Here is a 24,087-nt window from a genome sequence, read left to right on the forward strand (position 1 = left end):
TACCCATTGCAACACCTCACTGGAAACCCATCCTATAATAAATCTAAAATGCTTGCTGTATTTCGGAAATCGTAAGTAGTTACTTGCTCACAGACTGCTGTTGATGCAACTATATACATTGCAATTTCCCGCCAGGTTATCAGCCGATCCATGCATATTGCCAGAAGCTAAATCGCGTAATCCTTTTCCTCTGTTTATCAAATGCAAACTGCTTTTAATTCTTGATTTCGTGTCTTCTTTAAATCAGCCATACAAACAATAACCATGGCGCATAGTTATCGTAGAGGGTCTTGTAACTGAGTACCATCCTAAACTCAAAATGCGCCGCAGTGTCGAGGACCCCCTTTCGGCTTTCCTTGTCTTCTCTAATCCGTCAAAGGTTTTTTCCCTTGCTCTTGAACTTGTCTGGGTTCAGCCAAAGAAATCGTTTATTTGTCGATAATCATGCGCTTTTCAACTCTTGGCTGATTCTATCGCAGCAATCTTGTTTTGTACTATGGCGTCTGTCGCGCGTATGTTGGGCTGTTGTTATTATAGATCGCGGTGAGCAACTCTGCTAACACTTAAACAGAGCCTTCGTCTTCAGCTGTCTGCCAAATTCCGCCTGATATGGAACTACAAATTGAATCACGAGCGTATGATTGCTTCTTTTACAGATATATGAGCATTATTCTAACCAGTATCTTTACTGCCGTAGTGACTCTATAGAACCCGTCTCTGGTCAATCGAGCAATTCCGCACGACACGTCTCTGCAGAACCGTCAGCGTCAGCCAAAGGACCGGCGACTCCTCTAATCAGCTCTTCTTCATTGGGTGCACCAACCACGCCGCGGTCTCATCGTCCTAACATTAGCGCAAAGTCACCAAAAAGTCAGTCTCCAGGGAAGCTTTTACGCAGAACAACACCACTATCGCCCGCAAATGGTGATGTCGCAACGCCCCTCATAGCTCCGTCGTCTCCATATCCGTGGTCATTCCCTACTCCCGAGCAAGTGAATACTGTCTCGCCTAAAGTGATACAAAAAAATGTATCGGCACGCTCTCTTATGCATCCAAATACCGCTGAAGATAAAGATACCGCAGCAGCTTCCGCACCTATACAGCGCAATTCCGAGGGTAAGATCGTTGGTATCACTCCTGCTCGTTTAGTGATCCTCTTAACTCTTCCCGAGTCTTTGGACTACAATCTTCTGTCTGATGTCTTTCTATGTTACCGCCAGTTTGTGTCTCCTTTAGACTTGCTACGACTTTTGAGGGAACGCTTTAAATGGGCTGTTAGTCGGATTGATGACATTGGTCGGACCGTGAGATTGAGAACTTTTGTTGTTCTGAGACACTGGCTTTTGAATTACTTTGCCCACGACTTTGTTCCTTCCATGAGGCTAAGGCAAGAATTTGTTGCTGTGGTTAACAATTTTTGTCGGTACGGAAAAGTTCGCTCTTCGAATGGTGACCGAAGACTATTGGGGGAGCTCAAAAGATGCTGGATTAGGCTAAGTTATCTCTACTGGGACTTCACATTGGGAATGTATGGTGCCGATTTTCTTTCTTTAACGTCAGACCAATGCTTTGATCAAGAGCTACATCCTGGTGGGACGATAGGAACCAGAAAGATAGATGGCAAACAGACAATTGGCTTTCATAAAGAAATTGATAGCCTTGGCAAGCCCTTAATATCAGATCAAATGCCAGACCCTTATTCGTCACCTATATTGGAGCGATTAGCTATACCTCATGCATCGGCAATTAAATGGGAAAGGACATCGGGATCCGCAGCTTCAGCAATTCTGTCTGTACCATCATTGAGTTCCGGGTCTGTTGTTTCGTCAAATGAGCCGAAAACTCCTTTAGAATCGCACGATACTTACAATCAGCCTTGGGGTTCATTAATACGCGGGGAAGGTATGGTTTCTACTCCTACCGACGATCAGGCAATTGTCAATACCGTCAGACCTCCATCGCCGGCATTTAATTCTCTGAATGATCTTGACTGCGATAGTCATCTCTATTCTGCCCAGGATTTTCAGAAAGAAAAACGTGGACACAATATCTTCAAATCAATAGCAAATAAAATGAAGAAAAAGCGAGCATCTAAATCATCCTCCTTTTCGCAGCGTCTTCAACCTTCAAGTTCCAGTGAGACGCGAGACTCGCGGATCGATAGCAACGGAGTGACCGAAGATTCAGAAGTGCGAATCGATATTCTGGCTGCTAGCGTCGTCGACAATTATAAACATATCTTTGCGCAAAATTCAACATATGAAGATCGATCATATGACAGCGTACCATTTCAATCAGTAGGCTTGGCTGTCCAGAACTCGGATATTTCCGCGATGCTTCAGCGATCCCCAGAACGGCAGATGAAACCGACATTCCGTGACGCATCCGACGTCGAAAGCTTGCGAGGCGTTGAAATATACTATCATAATCCCCGCGATTCGCTTGATAGCTCGATGCCTAGCTCTAATGAGGTCAGTGGGGACATGGGTATATTCAGTAGAGTCGATGAGCGCACCTTGCCTCACAGAATCTTAACTTACAGCAATGAAAATGCCTTGACTGAAGGCTCTCTTGATATTGACAACAGGCGAGACTCGATTTTATTTTTGCCAAGTTTTCCGCCATCGTCGTCAGATGATTCTCGCAGAAATTCTGCACAGATAAGCCAACCAACAAATTCTCATGGATTGCAACGCCAGAACGCAATTGGAAATTTAAAGGCTGCTGGCTCCATTACGCACCAACGCCACATTTCGTCCTCCTCTTCATCTCTCGGGGCCTCAGTATTTGATGCGGAAGTTACTTCGTTCCACCTCAACTCGTCAAATCCTACCAGCTCTCCGCAGCCTATGTCTTTGCTGTCAAGCGAAGACCATTCTATCTCTTCTTCGCGCAACAGATACAGAGATGTTAATAATGATTTTACTGGTATTCCTGGTATTCCTGGTATTCCTGATGAAATGGCCAGAGAATTAATGAAGTTGGCCGAACTTTCTTCTGAAGAAGAACCTGCGGCTACCGAAGCAGAGGCGCTTGAGCGCACGTTGCAAAAATTAGAAGGAAAATCGAGCAGTACAGCAAAGTCGTTGATAGAGAAACAGTGGTTTGATGTGCATAGTACCATTTCTGCTAGTGCTGGTAGTCAGAGCTCGAGTTCACCGTACAAACAACGCAGAAGTGAGAGAAATGCTTGGTTTGTTGACGCTAATTCAATGTTAGGGTCTGTTCCGATGCAGAAAGATATTCTTCGATTACAAAATTCAGAAGCTAATTCGATGAATGCGCCATCGCTTTCAGCAACTGAGCAATCCTTCGTGTCTAGCAAAGATAGATCGTCCCTTTCGAGCTACGCGCAGAGTTACCAATCAAGCACGGTCTCTCTTCGTATTCATTTACCATTTATTTTGAAGTATCGAGCAAGGGATCTGGCTGAACAATTTACCTTAATTGATCGTGACGCTTTAGCCGAAATCGATTGGAAAGAGCTAGTTGAGTTACGCTGGCAACAAAATGTGGCTGCAGTTCAAGACTGGGCCTCGTTTATATCATCTGAGGAGATTCGAGGTGTTGAGCTAATCATTACACGGTTCAATCTCATGACTTCGTGGGTTACGTCTGAGATACTATTGACGCGGGCATCAAACGAGCGGGTGCAGGTAATTCAAAAATTTATTCATATTGCCGCGCATTCTCGCAAGCTACAAAATTTCTCAACGGTTATGCAAATAACACTTGCCTTAGCCTCGCCAACTGTGCAGAGATTAACTAAGACATGGAGTCTTCTTCCGGTTGAAGATCAGGCACTATTTCAAGAATTGGAAAATATTGCTTCGCCGCTGAGGAATTTCAGGAGTTTGAGAGCGGAGATTGACAAGGCAGATGTCTCGAAGGGGTGTATTCCGTTCATTGGTAAGTCATTCAAATTTTGTGAGTTTCATTTAAGTGCTGGCTACTAATGTCTTTTTAGGCATCTATTTATCTGACTTGACGTTCAACGCACAGCGGCCTGCGTTTGCAAAAAGCCTCTCGTCTCCTCGAGATAGTCTGTTCAGCTACGATGATATCGACGACATCATTCACGAGGAAGCAAGCGACGATATCTTTTCTTCCTGCAAAATTAATCACGGTGCTAAATCCCCAGCGTCTGAGTTGATCAATCTCGATAGATATCTTACATCTGCTCGGATTATCAAGAAATTGTTAAATTACGTTAATTCAGCATCTGCATATGAGAATCGACTGAGGCAAAACCCGGATATTATTTCTAGATGTTTGTTTATTTCGTGTTTGGATGACGCAGAAATCGACGAGTGCTTGAGACTTTTAGATGACCCATGATAGCTAATTTTTTTTTCTTTTTGTCTTCAGATTTATAACTTATCATCTGGTTGTAAATTATTTTTTGTTCTTTATGAAAACGTTGCATTGAGATCACGAACATGCATCTATCTGATGGAAAGTACATAATATGTGAAGTAGGCGGTTTGCGAGCAGATGCTAATGACTGTTTTGTATATGGCGCTTCTGGGATTCTTTTTTTTTAATACCATTTCTTCATTGTTGCCCCCCAAGTTTTATCTAACTAGAGAACGAGCAAAATCATCTTTCTAATCTTACCAAATTTAAAATAACATCAGAATCATAGTAAGCTTATCGCATCATGTAAGTCTGCTTGATCGGTTTCTTACCACCATTCAACTCCAAAGAAATAGCATACTCTCTGCTATTGACCTTTCGTTTCGCATACGAAATAGTTCCAGTAAGTTCGGTGACATCTTCCGGGACAGACAACGGAGTATTGAAAAGCAAGGCAGCGCTGCGCCAGTGAGTGTACTTGGGACCCCATGGACCAGTCGTAAATCCCAAGCTACCGTTTCCGGGTTTGAAACTCTCAGCGCGAGCATCGGCGGGGATTACTTCGTCGCGAGATCTTGTGAAGTAAGTATCAAAGTAAATTACTAGACCATCCAGAATACCGTCGAATCCAGACTCGCGAGAATTAAGCGAGATTTTGAAAGGAGATGAGAATTCAAGATCGGCGACGGTAACGGTGTGCAAAGGCAACGCACGGAATACATATGGCTCAGGACTTGCGATTGATGAAGGTTTGAAGTTTTCAATGATTACGTCGTCGAATATCCGAGGTTTCATTGCGCTCATTTTGAAGCCATAGATATCATTCCAGAAATTGACTTTGTCGTTAATGAATTCGTCGTCTCGCAAACCGGCTACCAGAAGTCGGCACTCAGAAGGAGCCACTAGAATAACAGTTAGAAGTCGGTCGATTATTGCGGATATTTGACAGGAGAGTCATACTAAGTCCATCCTCATCAAGGTATTTATCTCGAGCGTTGAGAACCGAGTCGAGCATAGCCTCGTACAGCAAAGCATATCCCATCCACTCAGAGATGATTATATCGACTTTGGGGGTTGGTAGGGTAATTTCCTCAATTTTACCTCGGTAGCACTGCACGATTTTTTCAAGTCCATTCTCAAAAACGTTGGCGATTGCTTTCTCAATAATGTCCGAGTTGTCAACAGCAAAAACTTTTTTTGCGCCAGCCTTTGCGGCAAACATCGAGAGAATACCAGTTCCGCAGCCTACATCTAAGACAACTTTATCCTTAAAAATATCTTTATTGTCGTAAATGCAGTCACGATAAGATTCAGTACGGATGGTATCTTTGAGCATGATTTCATGAATCTCGTTGTACGCATATGACTCAAAATAGTGATCATCATTCGTATGCTTCTTCTTGCGCTCAGATTTGCGACGTCTTCTTCGGTCCGGACTACCACTCCTGCTGCTAGAGCTGCTATTTGAGCTCTCATCTCCATTATCTGAATCAGCACCTCTGTTGAGAATCGTACGCACAATATCTTTATACTCGTCAAACTGAAGTTGTAGATTACTTAACTGCACCTGAAGAGATTTGGCCTTCTCCGTGCTCTCTTTGGCAATTTGTTGCAGCTGTTCTTTCTCATACACCACATCCGCATCTTCCTCTTCATTCTCAGAGTCTTCATCTTGAATACCGAATAACAATGCATCGTCTTCCATCACTGGCTTCAAGTATTGACTATCTTCGAGAAATAGCTCCGGTTGATTGAGCTCAGGAGTTTTTCCATGAAGGACTTGGGAGCGAATGTAGTTGACGAGTTTCAGTTTACCAAAAAAATCAAGGCCTAACAAAAAATAGTTAGCATTCTGTAGGTATCCAAAAGCAAATATGAGATGTACTTGCCTAGTCCTCGACGAAGTGTATTGTAGTCAAAACTGTGATCCAGAGCACAGTGACTCCATACTGCATCTGCATCGTCAAATGTCAATTCACAAAAAAGACAAATTGGTCTAGTTTCATCGTCGTTGGTCCAGTCGGAAGCTGATTCCAATTCATTTTCTTTAATCAGATCTTCAAAATCCTCGAGATCTGACTCGAATTCTTCCACAGCAGGCGACTCCTTATTTTCCTGCTGCCCAAATGACTCAGAGGGATCAGACATTGTCGAAAACTGTATTTGAAAAAAGGAGGAACGAGGAGACGGGGGAAAAAAATTGCAAATTATATAATTTAGAGTAGACAAAAAATCTTTTAAAACTCCCGCCAGTTTAAGTTTCATTAATCTCTGCTCGAAGCGTGAGGCTCACTTCTAAACACAACATTCACTAATTATAAGATCAATCTCTTCATAATCATCCTGAGAAATTACTAATATTCTTCTACTCCTGATACGAGACGGACAAAACTTCAGAATAACCATTTTTTATTTTGTGAATATCATTAAAGTCAATTCATATTTCGGAGCATCCACCCGCAATGGCGTATTTGAATAATGCCCGACACCACTCAGTCCCTACGACTTTACGCCCTTCAGCTCAAGTTAACAATCGGTCAAGAACAGCTTTGCGAGATACAGTAGGTATGCCTATACACGTCTCTGGGAATCCTCCTAGTGAGATTGTTGTGAGAAAACGTGGAGCTCAGCGAGTATCAGGGGCATCACCTATTCAGCCAAGCTACGGAAGCTATTCTCGTGTTGCTGATCCGACAAATAGTAACTCTCATGAATCCTTGACTCTAGTTGACTCCTCAGATAAGCTTCCTACCTTTTCACAGTATCTTCCGGTGACAAGACAACCTGATCCATCACCATGCGGGACGGCCGTGATTCCGTATGAGCCTCCTCGAAGAGTGATGGTAAAGCAGCGAAGAGCTCGTCAGCAACAAATTGATACTTCTTCGGATGAAGCTTTGCAAAATATAATACTCCAGCTCCGGATATATTTATCTATTATTAAGCTGGTGGTTTGTGCTATTGCATTTTTCTACAACAGCGCTCTCGGAGTGGGAGTTTTCATGTGTGATTAAGTTTTATTTTCAGCTCTATATCGACTCTAAGCTAAAATAACTGCAGATTCGTATTCGGACATAGTTTCTGTGACAAAATACCCCACTATCCGGCAGTTCAGGAACTCTTAATCCGGACATCTTCAAATACTTTCCTTCCAGGCTACTTTGGCCCCAGAACTCCTAGCACTTCTAGCGCTCATTCACGCTCTGCCAGCCATTCAAGAGAGTATCAACGAGATTCTTCCATCGGATATAGAAGAACATCTGTTTTACCTGATCAGCTACAGGCAGTCAATCTACAACCATTAACTCGTATTGTCTCTGCTGCTGTTTCTGGCCCTATCGGGGGACCCTGTCGCTAATTTCGAGTGACGGTACCTTCTGCTAATTATGTTTATTATTTTTTTTATACCCCAGGCTAGTCTCCCTTTTACTTCGATAAATATGTTTAGTCTCAAAATGAGAAGCGAATTTTCTAAAGTTCCTCCGAAAATAAAAAATCTAATAAAAAATTATACAGCCAAAAACTAGGACACCTACGATTCCAGCGTGGTCTCCCACCGCAGTACTAAGTAGGCCTAAAGGAGCTTAACTAGAGTTGATCGGACGGGAAACGGTGCTTTTTCCTTAGTATGGTCCTAGCTGTTATTTTCTCTCTCCTGCTCACTGTAATTCACTCTAAGGTTTGGCATTAACTAAGATTATATATATGTCATCATCATTAGAAATAGGTTAAATCAAATATACTAATTGACCTCATATATGGAAGCCATTAAAAAACCGCAAGAAACAAATTAGACTTCATAATATCTAGATGACCATTATCCATATGCAATGGTCACATGACTATTCACGTTGCAAATTCCATTAAGTTATCTGTTCTGTAGGATGATCGTGAGCTTGGGAGATGATTGATGACTTTATCTCAATATTCATCATTTTATATAGGCTTTTAACTTTAATGCCCGAACCTATTGATGTCAGAGGTGGCCCCCCTCCAGACTATTCCAACAGTCTCCGATACTGCCTTGTAACGGCTCTCCCTAAGTATAGTAGGCACGCTCATATTAATCTACTCTTATCTCACGGCTACTTTGAAAGGTCGAGATGCGAAATCACCCAGATCTGTTTGCTTTCTTCTAAACAATGACAACATATGCGTAATAGGCTGTTTATGATTTATAAACGCTCCCATCAACCGAGACAGAGTACATTTCACGCTATTCAGCAAAAAGTGCAGAATATGGATGGAGCCCGCAGTTTGCAACCACTGATGGTGGTGGCGGCATACTAATCCAATGTGTTAGAGACAGAGCAAAAAGCTGTTGCACTAGTGTATTCGACAAGACTGCAGGTGTCTGTTAGCATACCAGAGACCTATCGCAGCTCTCCACTTCTCAATTTCACTCCACTCTTGAAAAATGAGACGATCGGATTACAAAAAGGGTGGTTCAGTAGGGCACTGCTAATCAAAACGGGTCTAGTTGGTGACTAGAGGGCCTGTCAAAACTTTATTATTTGACTTTATTTTTGTTTCACAAATTGCCAGTTGCGGGCCAACTCCTACCCCGAAAGAAGCTACAGTTTTGCAGGTCATATTAATTTATCTCCACATAATTCTACTACTTGCTTGCTTGACGCGACTCCTTTTCCATTCATCCGATATCATACATATAAAAACAAATTATAAACAAGTATAAATAAAATAATAATAGATAAAACAATTCAAACTAGACTCCATACGATACCTAATATACTTACCAAAAACAAAAAAAAAAAAAAAAGGACTAACTTGACTAAAAAACAAAAAGGCAAACAAAATATCCTAAGGCAAAATTGAAAATAATTCAAATCATGTCGCAAACTCGGCCCGCAGAACATCAGCATAGGCACCGACAGCCTCGCGAAGAACAGATCGAATACCCCAACCGCCCAAGACATTGCTAGCACCATGTCTAGCCCACCATGAGCCGACAAAGACAGATAGTCGCTGATCAGGATCGGTTTTTTCATGAGGGAACCGACGCCGCTCGTCGGCTTGCAAGGAACGGATACGTTGAAGAATATCCAGTTCGCGCTCGTGAGGTGCGCGCGAGTAAAGACCGGTTGAGTGCTGCGTAACACCCATGTCGAGCTCTAGACGACGTACCCAGATCATAAGGAAGAGACAGCACTGCCACTCGACAATGATATCGTCGATACCTCCGGCACCTCGTGGCGCCTGTAGTGAATCTGAAAACAACACACTGAGAGAAATTTCAGCAGCGAGAGCAAGTGGATCAGGTGCCGACGGCGAGCCGACTGCAGGGCTCACAGGTGGAATACGGACAACTTTTGCACTAAGACCACGCAGGACATGCACGAGGTCGCTAATTTCGTGGTAGCGAAGTGATTCAGCAACAGGACTAAGATCAAGACCGACAACTTGCATACGAGCTAGCTTCCAAGTCGCGTCGGTGGCACGCAGTAGCCCCCCGGTTGCATCGGCATGAATGACGCGTACAAATGATGACAGCAGACCGTCGAGTTGCTCAGGCCGCGCAGGGAAGAGACTGCCGGAAGTGCTCGCGGCCCAGCATTCAAGGTAGAGAGCCGCGGCAAGAACTCGTCGCGCAAAGCTAGAGCAATGTAGATGCTGACCATTTAAAATACGCTCAAGACCCGTGCGAAAGTTTGTGCCACTGGTCGTCGGCAGGGCGGTGGTACTATTCCACACTTCTTCATCGCAAGGCAAAGTGATGTTGAACGGCTCACAGTTTGCAATGGCTGGCGAAAAGTTGAAAACAGCAGTAAGCTGAGCGAAAAAGACGTAGATGGCAAAGTAAGTTCGACGCATAGCTTCCAGTTTTCTCCACTCGTCATCTTCAGCGGCCGAGTTTGTGATGAGCGGTTTCGGAGAGCGTCGGAGAAGCTCATACCGAAGTCCCGAGGCAAGATTTGCCAGGAAGCTTTTAACCGAGCAGGCAAATTCGAGACCACGAGGGTCACCGGACCAGGCAGCAAAGGCGGTGTTTAAGAGTACGGTTTGGGATACCCAGAGCGGGGCCGAACGAGAGGAGAAGCCGTCAGTATCAATGCGAGAATTGACCATCATTTTTGATGCAACGTGGAGTCGCGAGGCGAGGTCCTTTGCGGTGGGGAGGGCTCCAAGGGAGAATATGGCAAGGAGGAGAGGTCGCGGTGTGTCATGCGGATTGAAGGTGGGGAGGTGGATGAAAGGGTGAAAAGGATGGTGCATGGAGAAATAGGTGGACAGATGAGCGGCGAGATCGTGGTGAAAAGGCAGCAGGGTGTCTGCCAGAACAGCACCCGAAGGGTCGAGGGAGAGCAGCGTCTCTCTCAGAAGGAGATGGAGGTCGCCGTCGTCGGGGACCGGCGGCGGTTCGCGCCACTGCGGGAAGCGCGCGAGGCGGGTCATGAGGACGGCGGCAGATATTTCTGGATTCTCTTCCTGGACGTTTTCGGTACCATTTTCGTGAACGCTGACTTGGGTGGAGTCGTGGTCAGGCAGAAGATGGTCCGGGCTGGGCAGCTCGGGCTCGGGTTCGTGGTCGTGGTCAGGCTCGAGGTCAGGCTCGGGTTCGTGGCGGTCCGGAATATTTGCAGGCTGCTTGACGGCATGCACGGTGCGGACATGGCGGAGGAGAAGGTCACGGCGAACGAAGGTGCTACGGCAGCGGTCGCATTTGAAGGGGCGCTCTTTGGTGTCTGTCGCAGAAGTTAACGTTAGCATTGACGACGTGCGATAATGTTTGTTGCAAGAAAAAAAGTACTAGCAGCAGCCGAGGAAGCACTGCTGTCGCCCAAATTACACAAAGTCACTCGGCAACACAGAAAAAGCGGAGGCAAAAAGAGACAGAGACAGCACAGTCGCAGCAAAAGCAGGGGACATACGCGAGCGCTCGTGGCGGTTTTTGTGCTCAGAGCGAGAGAATGCGCGGGCGCAGAAGGAGCACTTGTAGCGACGATCGGGAGGCTGGATAGCGACGGGAGGCCTCGAGTCGCCGTCGCGGGGGTCGAGCGCAAGAACGGACTGCATGAGACGCGGGAAAGGTGAGGAAGAAGGAGAGGAGGAGGAGGAGGAGGAGGCGGGAAGCAGCAGCCCCGCGGTGGAGGCCTGCGCTGGAACTAGGTCCCCAGCATAGCGCTGTGCGGGGGGAGGGGTGGGGCTCTCCGGGGAACACCGGAAGACGGAACAATATCAGCGCTGACTCAGCAGCCGACGAAAACCCAAAAATGATTAAATAACCAAATAAACTGCAGCCGCACCGGCCGCAGTTGTCCCGCCGGCACGGATGCGTGTAAAGCTCGCTCTGATGCCTTTCGATGCTCCTTCACCTAAACAATACACTCTTTGCCCGCGTCATGGCCCTCGCCCGCGGCACCGCTCTATGCCGCTCCTCGCTACGAACCCCGCGACTGACATTACGGCGTCTGTATCAGAGCAGCAGCAATAGAGGTAGACCCCCGGACTCGAACCGCGACGACGAGTTCCTGTTCTCCTACACCTCTTCCCCACGCTCTTCTCCTTCCTACCCTGCCTTCCTCCTCCGTTTCTCGGCTGTCGCAGCCGGCCTTGGAACAGCTCTCTTCTACGGCTCCTCTGCCCTCGTCTCGCTCGCCGACTCCTCCCCCGCTATAGACCGTGTCCTCAAATCGTCTGAGGCACCAGTCACCGTCGCCCTTGTCTCCGCAAACGTAGCCCTCTTCGCCCTCAAACGTTCTGTCCCAGCTCTCACTCCTCTTCTTGTCCGCTACGGATACCTCCGCCTCGATATCCTGCAGCAGACTCACCGCGTTTCAACACCCCTCTCTCCCGCTCTCAGTATCCTTGTCTCCGCTTTCTCTCACCGCAATGCCATGCACCTCTTCTTCAATTGCTATGCAATGTACTCTTTTGGCTCCTTCATCGAGCGTCTTGATGGTTATCCTAACCTTCTAGCCGTCTACGCAATCTGCGTGCCATTTTCTGCCATCGGATCTTTGATTCTCAAAGGCGTCGCCGTGCCCTCCATTGGCGCATCTGGCGCCTGCATGGGCATGCTAGCGTATACCGCGGTCCGTAGACCGTCAATGGAGATCAGCATCATTGGTTTGCCAATGTTTAAGCTCTCCATCGACACCGGCCTGCTCCTCATCGCCGGCTTCAGCGCCATTGGTGCCGCCAGGTCTGTCTTTCTGAAGCGCGCTTCGGGCGGACTTGACCACGGAGGTCATCTAGGTGGATTGCTTGGAGGATATCTCGCTGCTCAGAGCGTGCAGAATGCCATCAACAAGTCTAGAGCTAGACTAGGTTGGATATCGTAACTTGGCGTAGTCTAAAATAAAAAATTATTATTATATAATTATGGATAGTATATCAGTCATATTTTGAACTTAAAATTCCTCGAAAACTCTTCAAACTTATATTTTGACTAGCCCTAATCAAGAAAACTGATCCCGACACTTTGCAAATTGCACGGATCATCTTTTGATATCAGTCAACTGTATTTCCTATTACATTATCTTACACCAGAAAAAAATTAACATTCTCTTCCAAGCGTGAATTTAAACTGTTCTCTCTCTGTATAATTTAAAGCTCGTCTCGTCCTCTGGCCACCTCCTCTCACCACCTTACTATCTTTCATCTCCTACTTTGCAACAACTACTGCTATGCCAACAAATTTCGAACATCCCTACAAAAAGGGAGAGTTTTTGCCAACTCTGGAAGAACTTATTGCTATCAACCCAGATGGTATCCCTAAAGAAGCAGCCTGGATCTGGGGAGCCGACGACGAGGTACTTTACTCCCGCATCTCTTGAAAAACCTCTACTTCATCTATAGGCTTTAACACGCGCTCATAACTCAGGTCGGACGCCTTAATTTACTCTCGCCAGACCTCATTAAGACTGTCGCAACAACAGAGCCGACAACCGGCCTCGTGGCTTCTTTAAACTGGGACATCACGCTTCCACTGCACCCGCCATTCGCTCGCCCTGCCGTCCAATTCACTATCAACGCCAACCCAAATGCTCTAGTTCACGACGACAGCATCGTAATGAACGTTCAATCTGGCTCGCAATTCGATGGATTCAGACATTTCGGACATATCCCTTGCCAAGTAATGTACAACGGTCTCACGCGTGATGAAATCATTGGCGAAAATAAGTCTACCAGATGCGGTATGCAAGCTTGTGCTAAACACGGTATTGTAGGCCGTGGCGTACTTATTGATTTCGCAAAATGGGCTCAGCATAAGGGAATCAATTTCGACCCTTTTGAACGCTACGCCATAACTCTTGACCAAATTAAGGAAATCGCAAAATTCCAAAACGTCGAGTTCCAATTCGGTGATATCTTGATCATCCGCACCGGCTGGGTGAACAAATACAACGATTTACTTTCTCAAAAACGTATTTCAGAATTAGAACCAACTGGTCACGCCGTCCCGCACGCCATCGGAATCGACCAAGGCGACGAGATGAAATTCTGGCTTCATGACATGTACTTCTCCGTTGTCGGCGGCGACCAACCTGCCTTTGAAGCCTGGCCTTCGCGCACGAATGATTGCTTGCACGAGTACTTGCTTGCCTGCTGGGGTGTTTTGATTGGAGAAACTCTTGATCTTGAGGATTTATCGCAGAAATGCTCTCAAGCTAACAAGTACTCTTTCTTGTTCACTGCCGCGCCTTTGAACGCCCCTGGTGGAACTGCTACTCTCGCCAATGCTCTCTGTATTATATAGCTCTTGATTTTTTTCTCTCATCTTTCCTTACTATACTGTTAGATGCTATCTTTTTGTAAGTGTAAATAGATACTACTGCAATTTGACTCGCTTTATCTTATTTCCCAAACCAATTGATTCCCTTCAATCCATTTTCAATCCCATTAGACGGTAACCCACTTCTCCATTTTTACAGAAAACCTTATATAGAAAAAACAAATAATACAAAATCCTACATCGCCATCATTATCATAAAACAGGTTTATCAGCAATATTTTTTTCAGTAATTTTCCAAAATATTACCCAAGGTTGAAATCATAAGGTGTAGTAGTAGACCATATCCACGCCTGCCGCGGCTGATCATCGATTCCAGCACAACACTCATTTACCGATGCGGTCTTACCACTCTCAAAAATAACTATAGATTAAAGTTAGCCTCGTTGGTATAACAAATACAAGGCCGGACACTCAACGACAAACTTACTAGGTTGTAAACTTGCCAAGACCAATTTGAACTTTAGGTTCTCGATAACTTCAATCTCCCCATCAGCGATTACTGCCAAAACATTTTCTGACCTCGACTTTTCGGTCTTTGCTTTATCATTACCTCCATTGATCTTCTCGGTGTTAGTTAGTCTGCCATTGCCAGAGTAAGCAACAACAGCTGGCGCCGACTGTTCAGGAGTCGCATTATCGCCATTAGGGCTCGACCCTCCTCCATGGGCAAGCTGATAGCTCAAACTAGTCAATGCTGCCGCCGCGCTACGATCGTCATCGATATCACGCACACCAGACATGGAGGCAGCACTCATATTACCGTCTCCAGATAGAATCTTTTCCATCTCTTTCTCCATGACAACGCGAGCTAGGCTCTCTAGTATACGACTACCAGGCTCGGCGAGTGCAACTCTGTTTCGCAAAGCCTTGCGCATCTGAATGATTCGACTTAAGCCTAGTTTCGACTCTAGCGCACACTGACTCAGCGGCTCACTGGATCCGAAAATACTTAGCAGAACTCCGGCGGTGAACAGGAGTAAGCTAACACTAGCAACGATATGGATTTGCCGACTCGTAGAAAAAAAGGGGTGCTTTGATAGTCTTGCCGTGCGCAGTGCTGCACGCCAGCATGTATCTGCAGACTGACTGAATGGATCCTCGATAGAGGGTTTTTTGTTTTTAACCGAAAAGCCCAGCATCGGTCGGTGAATGAGAATCATAGCATTGGTATAAAAGAGCTCAAGCAAGAGAGCCTCGACGGAAAACACATCATTCTTAGTCTGCTGCCTCCGTTCATAGATATCATCTGCAGAGTTATCGTCATCTTGATCAACCCCACCACTTCCATCAAATTCGACACCACCATAAGATCCATCGTCTTTGAGCTTCAAAGCACTTGGGATCTCTTGATGCCAAGCCTTTATCTTGGCTTCAAGACGTTGAGCAGTCCTGATAAATGCTTCAATTCTATCAGAGGTAGATGTTGAGCGATGCACTCCATAATTAGCACTAAACTGCTCAATATGCTCTGAAAAGTTAGCAGTCTTTTGCCTGTAGAGGCTAGTGATGACATCGCTCATGATGATGTAATATTGCACTTGGAGTGTCTGGTAAGTCAGCAGCGTCACATTTGAGCCAAATGTTGATGGTCTAATGTCATCTTCAATAGAAATAAAAGGAATATTGTGACTGTGACACTTAGCGGCACCATGAGCCTCACTGTCTGAAGGTATATCGACGTCACAATCGTTGTCAATAAGACCAGGCGGCAAGCCATAGGCTATAGTAGTGAAATGATCAAGACAATACACAGCCCAAAAGACTCGCTGTCGAATCTCAACAGCGGCTGGTGTCTCGCCAACAGCAGAGCTCTTGCGATGCAGACCCAAGGCGTGTGTGATTTTAATCGCATTTCCAACTATCGTCCAGGCCAGAGATGGATTTCCATGAAATCCATAGAAGTGCGAAAGCAAGATGCAAGATTGTACTGATGCTATGGTGCAGCAAGAAAGCATGTCAAAAAGATGTATACGAATAACGGCAAGAAGTTGAGAAAAGACAATGTCGATGTCGTACTTTAAATCAGGAGGAGCCATAGCATAAGCACCCGCGAGCTTTTCTTCGTATATGGCAGAGGCCCTCTTCCGACGTGCAGGATGCAAAAGAGCATAACTACCTCCCACCGAAGTAATAGTTAGAAGAAGGAATGCAAAGGTGAACTCGCTGTCGGTGTTTGGCACGAGCGAGAGATCTGATTCAAAAGTGTCCATGAGAGTAATATACCGGTCCATAAAGGCACCTTGGTGGACAACAAAGACACTCCAATGGAATGAATTAAAATACACGGAGATTGCGTAATCTACAAGGGATCGCGGGGGAAGTTGAGACAGAAGAGATGCGGTTGTCGGCCGAGTGTGAGACCACGGAGCGGAGATAGATTCGGCAGAATCAGAGACGACGCTGTTTGAAGGAGTTGAACTTTTGCAGTCTCTATCGGCAGGCCGTGAAGTAGAGATGGTGCAAATTGAAAGAGGCTGTTGTGCTGATGGAAGGGGTAGGTCCCGCTGGAGAACAGAATGCGAAGTGCCATTGAGAGGCTGTCTAGAACTATCCTCAACGCTATCTGGTAGCGATTTTGTCAGAGTCTGGTGTCCATTGGGAGCCAATGAGACCGATGCTGCTGGTAAAAATGGAGAGGACTGCTGTTGTTGCCTAGAGTTGTATGAATTGTCTTCGAAAACAGAGGGCCGAGTGCCGGTAGAAAAAGAGAGCGAGCGGGGTCTATCGGTAGATGGCGAATAAATTTGCGAATCATTGTAGGATAGGCGCTGGATTTTTGCCGGCGGTAGATCTTCCGAGAAGGAATCTGCGACGGAGAATGAGCGGCGAAAAGCATAGGATGAAGATGGAGGTGGAGGGAGAGAGATGCGCATCGATTCTGTGAGTGAGGCCATTGACGGCAGAGCGTTCGCGCCGCTGCTGGAGCTTGAGGTCGTGCTTGTAACACTGCCGCTTTTATGGAGTGTTGTGGGTGTCGCGGCCGAGGTTGGTACAAGAGCGTATGCCGCCGGGGGTGAGGTAGTCGATGTGCTCTTCTTTGACTCTGTTTCAGGCCTGCTGACACAGACGACGTTTGCGCGAACGCAGAGAGCACAAGGCCGATAGCTGTCACACTGGCGACAAGGAACAGAGGGTTAGATTCGAGTGAGTAACAGAGGAAAATATAAACTAAAATTTTTGGAAGAAATAGACGTACTTTGAGCTTTTGCTTGCGGCAGCGGACACAGGCACGAGCTGTGCGTTTTAGAGCGGAAGGCTGGACTGCGGAAGACTGCTGCTGCGAGTCGGCTACCGGGGGCTCATAGACAAAAATGTCGTTTCTGGTGGTCATCAATAAAAAAATCTAACTGGCTATAAGATAAGAGAACTAAGATATAAAGAAAGGATGACCGAAAGAAAGAGGAGGAGCGAGCTAGAAAGCGCAAGTCGAACATAGATTTCCAGCGTTCTCCGCACTTTTTGGTCCTCAAGAACCACTCTGTTTTTTTGCGGGGTAATCAGCCGGGTAACATTTGAGCAACCCTGTACCCTAATTTATGGATTTACTGAACACCTTTATACCATATTGATATTGATATGCATTGAAGACTTACCGCAAGGCCTGTTGCAGTTCAGCACGATTTCTTACAGGATCGTGTTATATAATCTATAAGAATACATTGGCTATCAAACTCCGATTCCGCCCCCCAAAAATAAAAAAACGGTACAATTACAGCAAATCAAAATCGTCCAGCTCATTGCGATACGACATAATCGTGCGCTTGATCTTGCTCGAGTCAACCCACGTCAAATAATCTTCGCGACTGCGGGTCACTAAATATGCTGGATCGGTCACAATCTCAGGACCTACTCGCACATGGCCCTGCTCAACCAATTTCACTGCCGCAGATATTGTCTCCGCCATTCGTAACCGGCACATCACTACTCCTATCCGTCGCCGACAAAAGGCAGATACAGTGACATGCTTCTCAAGCGAAGAGATTTTGTTCGTGCCTGCTGGTAGAATCGCCAAGCTCACGAGTTTGTCGAGAAGCAGCTGCTCGTGCTTCGTGCGTACTGCGTCTCCTGGGGGCAGTTGAGCCAGCTTATTAGCTAGTTGCCGAATCTGTCCACATATCTTATTGTACCTATTGAATTTAGCGCTTTATCAGCATTCTCTCTTTTATGATATAGCCAGAAAAGTACCCACTTGTGGTAATCGTCGCGCTTTTCAACATGGTACCGCCGCATTACGTCTGCATCGCGGTGATTATTATCACCCTTCCAATCAAGGAAATTGACCTTCTTGAGCAGTTTTTGCTCATGATGTTTCAGTGCTCGCACCATCTTGAATATCTGCCGTGCCTTGCGCTGGTTGTCTATATATATTAGTGTATCTACGTGTAAGCCATTTTGCTGGGAGAAAAAAAAAAGTAGATTCAAAACCGGGTAACAGTTTTATACTTTGGCCGGGTAACTTATTCTTGAGAACTTGAGTCGAGATACCAGATACAGGAGGGCAGCAAGCAAGCCTCCTCCCGCATACACTTCTCTCATCCACTTTCTCCACATCTTTAAGCCACGCAACCTCCTCCTTAATTGACGAGTATGCAGCAGGACTACTTGATGCTGCCAGGCATGCAGGCGCTGCAGTCGCGTATGATGCCGCAGCTTGGCGCAAGCGGCGTCCCGCAACTGCCGCAGGTACCACAACTACCTCAACAGCAGTTCCAGCAGCAGTTCCAGCTCCAGCCTCAGCATATTCAGCAGCAGTACGTGCAGCAGCAGACGCAGCCTCAGTATCTTCAACCTCAGCAAACTGGTATTCAGATGATGTCGACATTGATGATGCCGCAGGTAACGGGTGCTCCTGGCGGTGCGGCGGGCAAGATCTCATGGGCCATTACGAAGAGCGAAAAGAAAATCTTTGACGATATCTTTGATGCATGGGATGGTCTTGGACGTGGATTTATTAGCGGTCAGACGGCGGTCGAAATCATGGGCCAGAGCGGTCTCGATAGATCGGATCTGGAGAAGATCTGGACGCTTGCTGATCCGGAGGACAGAGGAAGACTCAACAAGTCGGAGTTTTCAGTCGCAATGCATCTCGTATGTTTTGATGTTTACATCAATTGTTTTTATTTTTAGTGTATTAACAATTGGTGCGTATTAGGTCTACCGTCGACTTAACGGATTCGCCGTCCCAGACCGTCTTCCACCTGAACTCGTACCCCCGTCAACTCGCAATCTCACCGAATCCGTCTCGGCAATCAAGTCGCTTCTTCGTAGCGATGCCGACCAGCGTCGCGCCTCAGGCGGTCTACAAGCGCAGCGTACCGGTGTCTCTTACCTCAAATCTCGTTCGTTCAGAGACACGGGCTCGAATGCCATCGACGCAAAGAAAGATGCCACGGTTTTTAAGAATAACGATGACGATGTAGCTCAATTTGTGTCTTCTTCTAGACGTCGCAACAATGGTAATCGTGGAACTTCATCGCCTGCACCATCGAATTCGTCAAACGATAGTGGTAACGTTGTGCCTTCCGGTATCAGCAAAGGTGAGACGCTAGAATATTTGCGCAAGCAAATCCGTGAAAAGCAAATTCTACTCAACGCGCTTGACGCCGAAGATGATTTTGCATTCAACGAAGACTCGTATCTTGACTCGCGTGATCGCGACGAAGCTGACGATTTGATTCGAAAGATTCGAAATATGCAGGATGATATCAATGAGTATGGATCATCGAATACCGGCGATGCAGCGAGCGAGAAAGCCGCACTGCGGAATCAATTGCAGTTTTTAACTGACCGTTTACCGGTGCTCGTCGGTCGCGCAAGGGGAATCGGCAATAAAATTGCCGACGCAAAGTTGGAGCTGTTTCGTCTAAAAGACGTCAAAGCTCATCCGGGATCCACAATTATTGGTACTGGTCCTGGTGGTCGGGTTACCGACGCTGACAGGCGCAAGGCTAAATCTTTGGCAATTCTGCAGTCAAGAATGGCGATGCTGACGGGTAAACCTGCTGATGCGGGGATTAATGCCGACGACGAGCACGGCGCCGAGCTTCGTGTGGCGGAGGAGAGCACGAAAGTATATAATGAAAAAGAGCAGAATGAGAAGATGATTAGAGATGTGGAGGAAGGTGTTCGGGCAGTGCAGGAGTCGATTGAAGGTATGCTACGCGAATCGCGCGCCGATTTTAAAATCACGAGAGAACGACAGATGTTCGAAGAAGGGGTTGGAACGGAAGACGAGGTCAGGGATTTGATTGTTGAGCTGAACCGACGATCGAGATCCGTCAAGGGTCTAGAGCAGAATACGGCAGTGGCATCAGCGAGAGGGTACGTTACAATCTCAAAATTTGGCAGTTGAATGGGGCGCTGATACTAATTGTTTATTTAGACGCAACGGCACTTCATCGAGATCTCCAGCAAGACGAACAGACTACCGAGAGTCGCCCTCTTCTTTATCACCGGCTCCTGCTGCTGCTGCACATTCTGCTTCGAGTGACAGCGGTACAGCAAATTATTCGCAATTCCGCACCCCCGAAGAGCGATCAGCGTGGATTAAAGCCGAAGCTGAACGAAGGATGAATGAGAGACTTGCTGCGTTGGGTATTTCGAGACAGGGAAAGAGTACTGGTACACCAGCTGCTACTCCTGCGGCAGCGGCACCAGCATCGTCAGCACCGCGCACGAATGCGTTCTCTCCTCCTGCACCTCAGTCTAATGCATTTTCTCCTCCTGCACCTCAGTCTAATGCATTTTCTCCTCCTGCACCCCAGTCTAATGCATTCACTCCTCCTGCGCCTCAATCAAATGCATTTTCGCCAGCTCCACCTGCGCAGACATTATCTCCGCAAACCGCAGCGCAAGAGCCAGAGGCGTATTTTTCCTCAAGACAAAGCAATGGCGAAGCGGTTTTCTCGTCGCCGGCTACGCAACAACGCACTGCATCAGGGAGCCACAACACGCGTAACCCATTCCCGGTGCAAGAAGACGAGGAAGTAAAAAGGGAACAGCCTGAAGGCTTTGGAATGCACGCGACGACCTCGGCGTCTAATTACAAACCGGTGAATTTTGATGAGCCACCTACGCCGGCAAAGGCGGATGATGAAGAGGCGGATTACTTTAATGCGGAGAGGGATGTGTCGCCTGTACGGCCTACGTCAGTGCCGGCTGCGATTCCGGTGTCAGTTTCCGCGACGAGAAGTGTTGCCGCAACGACGGTGCCGGCGGTGACAAGGCCGGAGATTGTTAGCAATAGTAGTATGAACTCGTTAGATGTTGCGGATAGGGCTGCGCTGGATGTACAGAGACGACAGCAGCGTGGGCATTCGGGATATGAGGATGAGGATGACGGGTGGGGAGTGAACGATTCGTCAGAGTCTGACTCTGATGATGAGGGTGGAATGGGATCTACAACTGCGGACGCTAACGGGGTGAAGAAGCCTTCGCCAGCAGATTTGGCGTCGATGCTGTTTGGAAGCATGGCGCCTGCACCAGCTGCGTCACCGGCACCACCCGCTCCTCCAGCGCCGCCAATCTTTGGAGCACCAGCGCCGCCGCCGCCTCCTCCACCGGCGCCAATTGTGCCACCGGCCGGGGAAACAGGAGCGGCAGCGGTTGGGGTTGGTCGCGGAGCGCTACTGGAGCAAATTGCGGCAGGAAAATCTCTGCGACGAGTGCAGACTGTGGACAAGAGCCAGAATTCTACGGTTGGTCGAGTAGTGTAAGAGAAGAGGAGAGAGTGAAGAAGTCATGGGACGACAAGCGTAGAAAATAAAATTACGAAATTGAGTGACGCGAGCTTAAGAAAAAGTTTTTTTTTGTCCCTTTTTTTCCGTTTTTTTTTTCTTTTTCATTTTTTCATTTTTATTTGCAGCTTTAATTTTTTTTAATCTTGGCGCCAGCCAATCAACAAACTTAGCGCTATCTCCACGCACAGATACAAGATAAGAAAAAAAAGTCAAATAAAAAAAAGGAGCGAGGAAGGCGCGAAAAGAGCAAAGGGCGAAGAGCAAAACAAGGGCCAAAGACCAAGTCGAGCCGAGAACGCCACCGACGCGGAGGCTCCGCACTGGCCTCTTTCGAATTGAGAGAACATACGCCGACTTCGGGGGCTACTTAAGTTAGTCACCTCCTCCATCGCTCTGCTCCATAGCAGTCATTACCTTTCTTAACTACACCTATACTCATCTTTTTCTATCTCTACCTCTCTCTATCCCTAAAATGGTCCAGCCCTCAGAGCCTGAATTCGAGCAAGCCTACAACGAGCTGCTCCTCACCCTCGAAAACTCAACCTTATTCGAGAAAAAGCCTGTCCTCAAAGCCTGCATCCCCGTTGTCTCCATCCCTGAGCGAGTATGTGTCTTTTGTCTGACTGTATCTACTTCTCTATAACTCTCTCTAGATCATCCAATTCCGCGTCACCTGGCAGAACGATGCTGGCAAGATCGAGATCAACCGCGGCTACAGAGTCCAGTTCAATTCCGCTTTAGGTCCATACAAGGGCGGTTTGCGCTTCCACCCCTCTGTCAACCTCTCCATTCTTAAGTTCCTCGGCTACGAGCAGATTTTCAAAAATGCTCTTACTGGCCTAAGCATTGGCGGCGGCAAGGGCGGCGCTGACTTTGATCCCAAGGGCAGATCTGACAGCGAGATCCGCCGCTTCTGCGAAGCCTTCATGCGTGAACTCTCTCGTCATATCGGCCAGGATACTGACGTCCCCGCGGGAGATATCGGCGTCGGTGGTCGTGAAATTGGCTTCTTGTTCGGTGCCTACCGTCGTTACCGCAATGCCTTTGAGGGCGTGCTCACCGGAAAGGGCCTCAGCTGGGGCGGCTCTCTCATTCGACCAGAGGCTACTGGATATGGTCTGATCTACTACGTCGAAAAAATGCTCGACTATGCGAAGCCAGGTGACTCCTTTGCTGGCAAGACCGTCGCCATCTCGGGATCCGGCAATGTCGCTCAGTTTGCGGCTTTAAAGGCCATCGAGCTCGGCGCTACCGTCGTCTCGCTTTCTGACTCAAAGGGCGTCTTCATTGCCTCCAAGGGTGGCTTCACCCCCGAAGAAGTCAGCCAGATCGCAGACGCTAAGCTTCTCCATAAGGATCTCGCATCACTCGAGTCCGTTTTTGAGTCTGGCAAGTTTACCTACATCCCTGGGGCTCGCCCGTGGGCCAAGGTTGGCTCTGTCGACATTGCGCTCCCGTGTGCTACCCAGAACGAGGTCTCGGCCGAAGAAGCCCAGGCGCTCGTTGCCGCCGGCTGCAAGTTTATCGCCGAGGGTTCCAACATGGGCTCTACCATGGAGGCTATCGATGTCTTTGAGACTGAGCGTATCAAGGCTCCTGGTGGAATCTGGTATGCTCCCGGTAAAGCTGCCAACTGCGGCGGCGTCGCTGTTTCGGGTCTCGAGATGGCGCAGAACTCGGCCCGCACGAGCTGGACTCGTGAGGAGGTCGATGCCAAGCTCAAGGCAATCATGATCAACTGCTTTGAGAACTGCGTCAACACTGCCATCGAATACTCGTCTGAGAAGACCGACAGCTTGCCTTCGCTTGTCAAGGGCGCAAACATTGCTGGCTTTGTCAAGGTCGCTGAGGCAATGCTTGACCAGGGTGATTTCTACTAAATTAGATTTTGTTCTATGTAGCTGTTTGTTTTGCTTATTGAATTGACTTTGCTTCTTGGAGAATATTGCTATTATCATTTTTATAGAGCTTTTAGCATTAAATTAACCCATTTGATTTGACTCATCAAGGTACTCATCAAACAAAATTCGTGGCGTCCGCTCGGTCCCTCATCTACCTTCCCAAGAAGGGCAAGACAAAAACCTTGCTGCGGCGGCTGCCGGGCCGTTTTCGCTCTCGACTCGTTGTTTCAAGTATTAAATTTTTTTTGTAATTCCAAGGCTCTGGCCTCGGTCGGTGAGCTTGAATGATCTAAGGAACGAATACCTCAATTGTTTGATGGGCGTCTCATGAGTT

General features: G+C 47.2%; 9 protein-coding genes across 9 annotated transcripts; 5 read left to right on the forward strand and 4 right to left on the reverse strand.

Annotated features, from left to right (window-relative positions):
* Positions 1 to 298: 298 nt before the first annotated feature.
* On the forward strand, positions 299 to 4,621 carry V2V93DRAFT_374106 (ras guanine nucleotide exchange factor domain-containing protein). Its single transcript, XM_066911158.1, has 4 exons — positions 299 to 512; positions 572 to 635; positions 698 to 3,909; positions 3,968 to 4,621. Exons 1-4 carry the CDS (start codon positions 497 to 499, stop codon positions 4,336 to 4,338), a joined length of 3,663 nt encoding a protein of 1,220 aa, XP_066763985.1. The 5' UTR covers positions 299 to 496; the 3' UTR covers positions 4,339 to 4,621.
* On the reverse strand, positions 4,389 to 6,567 carry V2V93DRAFT_374108 (S-adenosyl-L-methionine-dependent methyltransferase). Its single transcript, XM_066911159.1, has 3 exons — positions 6,246 to 6,567; positions 5,317 to 6,186; positions 4,389 to 5,258 (listed from the first exon to the last, which is right to left on the reverse strand). Exons 1-3 carry the CDS (start codon positions 6,502 to 6,504, stop codon positions 4,651 to 4,653), a joined length of 1,737 nt encoding a protein of 578 aa, XP_066763986.1. The 5' UTR covers positions 6,505 to 6,567; the 3' UTR covers positions 4,389 to 4,650.
* A 110-nt stretch (positions 6,568 to 6,677) lies between these two features.
* V2V93DRAFT_374109 (uncharacterized protein) lies at positions 6,678 to 7,838 on the forward strand. The gene is made up of 2 exons (XM_066911160.1): positions 6,678 to 7,360; positions 7,417 to 7,838. The coding sequence occupies exons 1-2, from the start codon at positions 6,819 to 6,821 to the stop codon at positions 7,712 to 7,714; spliced, it is 840 nt and encodes a 279-aa protein (XP_066763987.1). The 5' UTR covers positions 6,678 to 6,818; the 3' UTR covers positions 7,715 to 7,838.
* A 1,036-nt stretch (positions 7,839 to 8,874) lies between these two features.
* On the reverse strand, positions 8,875 to 12,621 carry V2V93DRAFT_374114 (fungal-specific transcription factor domain-containing protein). Its single transcript, XM_066911161.1, has 2 exons — positions 12,288 to 12,621; positions 8,875 to 11,060 (listed from the first exon to the last, which is right to left on the reverse strand). Exons 1-2 carry the CDS (start codon positions 12,316 to 12,318, stop codon positions 9,205 to 9,207), a joined length of 1,887 nt encoding a protein of 628 aa, XP_066763988.1. The 5' UTR covers positions 12,319 to 12,621; the 3' UTR covers positions 8,875 to 9,204.
* A 176-nt stretch (positions 12,622 to 12,797) lies between these two features.
* Positions 12,798 to 14,201, forward strand: V2V93DRAFT_374119 (uncharacterized protein). Its single transcript, XM_066911162.1, has 2 exons — positions 12,798 to 13,130; positions 13,202 to 14,201. Exons 1-2 carry the CDS (start codon positions 13,005 to 13,007, stop codon positions 14,075 to 14,077), a joined length of 1,002 nt encoding a protein of 333 aa, XP_066763989.1. The 5' UTR covers positions 12,798 to 13,004; the 3' UTR covers positions 14,078 to 14,201.
* A 286-nt stretch (positions 14,202 to 14,487) lies between these two features.
* V2V93DRAFT_327682 (fungal-specific transcription factor domain-containing protein) lies at positions 14,488 to 17,444 on the reverse strand (the record flags this gene model as incomplete). The annotated part of the gene is made up of 2 exons (XM_066907569.1): positions 14,488 to 17,226; positions 17,310 to 17,444. 2 exons carry the CDS (start codon positions 17,442 to 17,444, stop codon positions 14,488 to 14,490), a joined length of 2,874 nt encoding a protein of 957 aa, XP_066763990.1.
* Positions 17,445 to 17,658: 214 nt separating this feature from the next.
* Positions 17,659 to 18,611, reverse strand: V2V93DRAFT_69815 (uncharacterized protein). The gene is made up of 2 exons (XM_066912769.1): positions 18,303 to 18,611; positions 17,659 to 18,240 (listed from the first exon to the last, which is right to left on the reverse strand). The coding sequence occupies exons 1-2, from the start codon at positions 18,437 to 18,439 to the stop codon at positions 17,823 to 17,825; spliced, it is 555 nt and encodes a 184-aa protein (XP_066763991.1). The 5' UTR covers positions 18,440 to 18,611; the 3' UTR covers positions 17,659 to 17,822.
* Positions 18,417 to 21,979, forward strand: V2V93DRAFT_374128 (uncharacterized protein). Its single transcript, XM_066911163.1, has 4 exons — positions 18,417 to 19,201; positions 19,266 to 20,434; positions 20,496 to 20,876; positions 20,907 to 21,979. The coding sequence occupies exons 1-4, from the start codon at positions 18,701 to 18,703 to the stop codon at positions 21,826 to 21,828; spliced, it is 2,973 nt and encodes a 990-aa protein (XP_066763992.1). The 5' UTR covers positions 18,417 to 18,700; the 3' UTR covers positions 21,829 to 21,979.
* A 345-nt stretch (positions 21,980 to 22,324) lies between these two features.
* Positions 22,325 to 23,732, forward strand: V2V93DRAFT_382055 (Glutamate/Leucine/Phenylalanine/Valine dehydrogenase-domain-containing protein; the record flags this gene model as incomplete). Its single annotated transcript, XM_066912138.1, has 2 exons — positions 22,325 to 22,456; positions 22,506 to 23,732. The coding sequence occupies 2 exons, from the start codon at positions 22,325 to 22,327 to the stop codon at positions 23,730 to 23,732; spliced, it is 1,359 nt and encodes a 452-aa protein (XP_066763993.1).
* Positions 23,733 to 24,087: the final 355 nt, after the last annotated feature.

The sequence above is a fragment of the Kockiozyma suomiensis genome (genome assembly GCF_038497685.1).
Source record: "Kockiozyma suomiensis strain NRRL Y-17356 unplaced genomic scaffold V2V93scaffold_13, whole genome shotgun sequence".
NCBI classification, from domain to species: domain Eukaryota; kingdom Fungi; phylum Ascomycota; class Lipomycetes; order Lipomycetales; family Lipomycetaceae; genus Kockiozyma; species Kockiozyma suomiensis.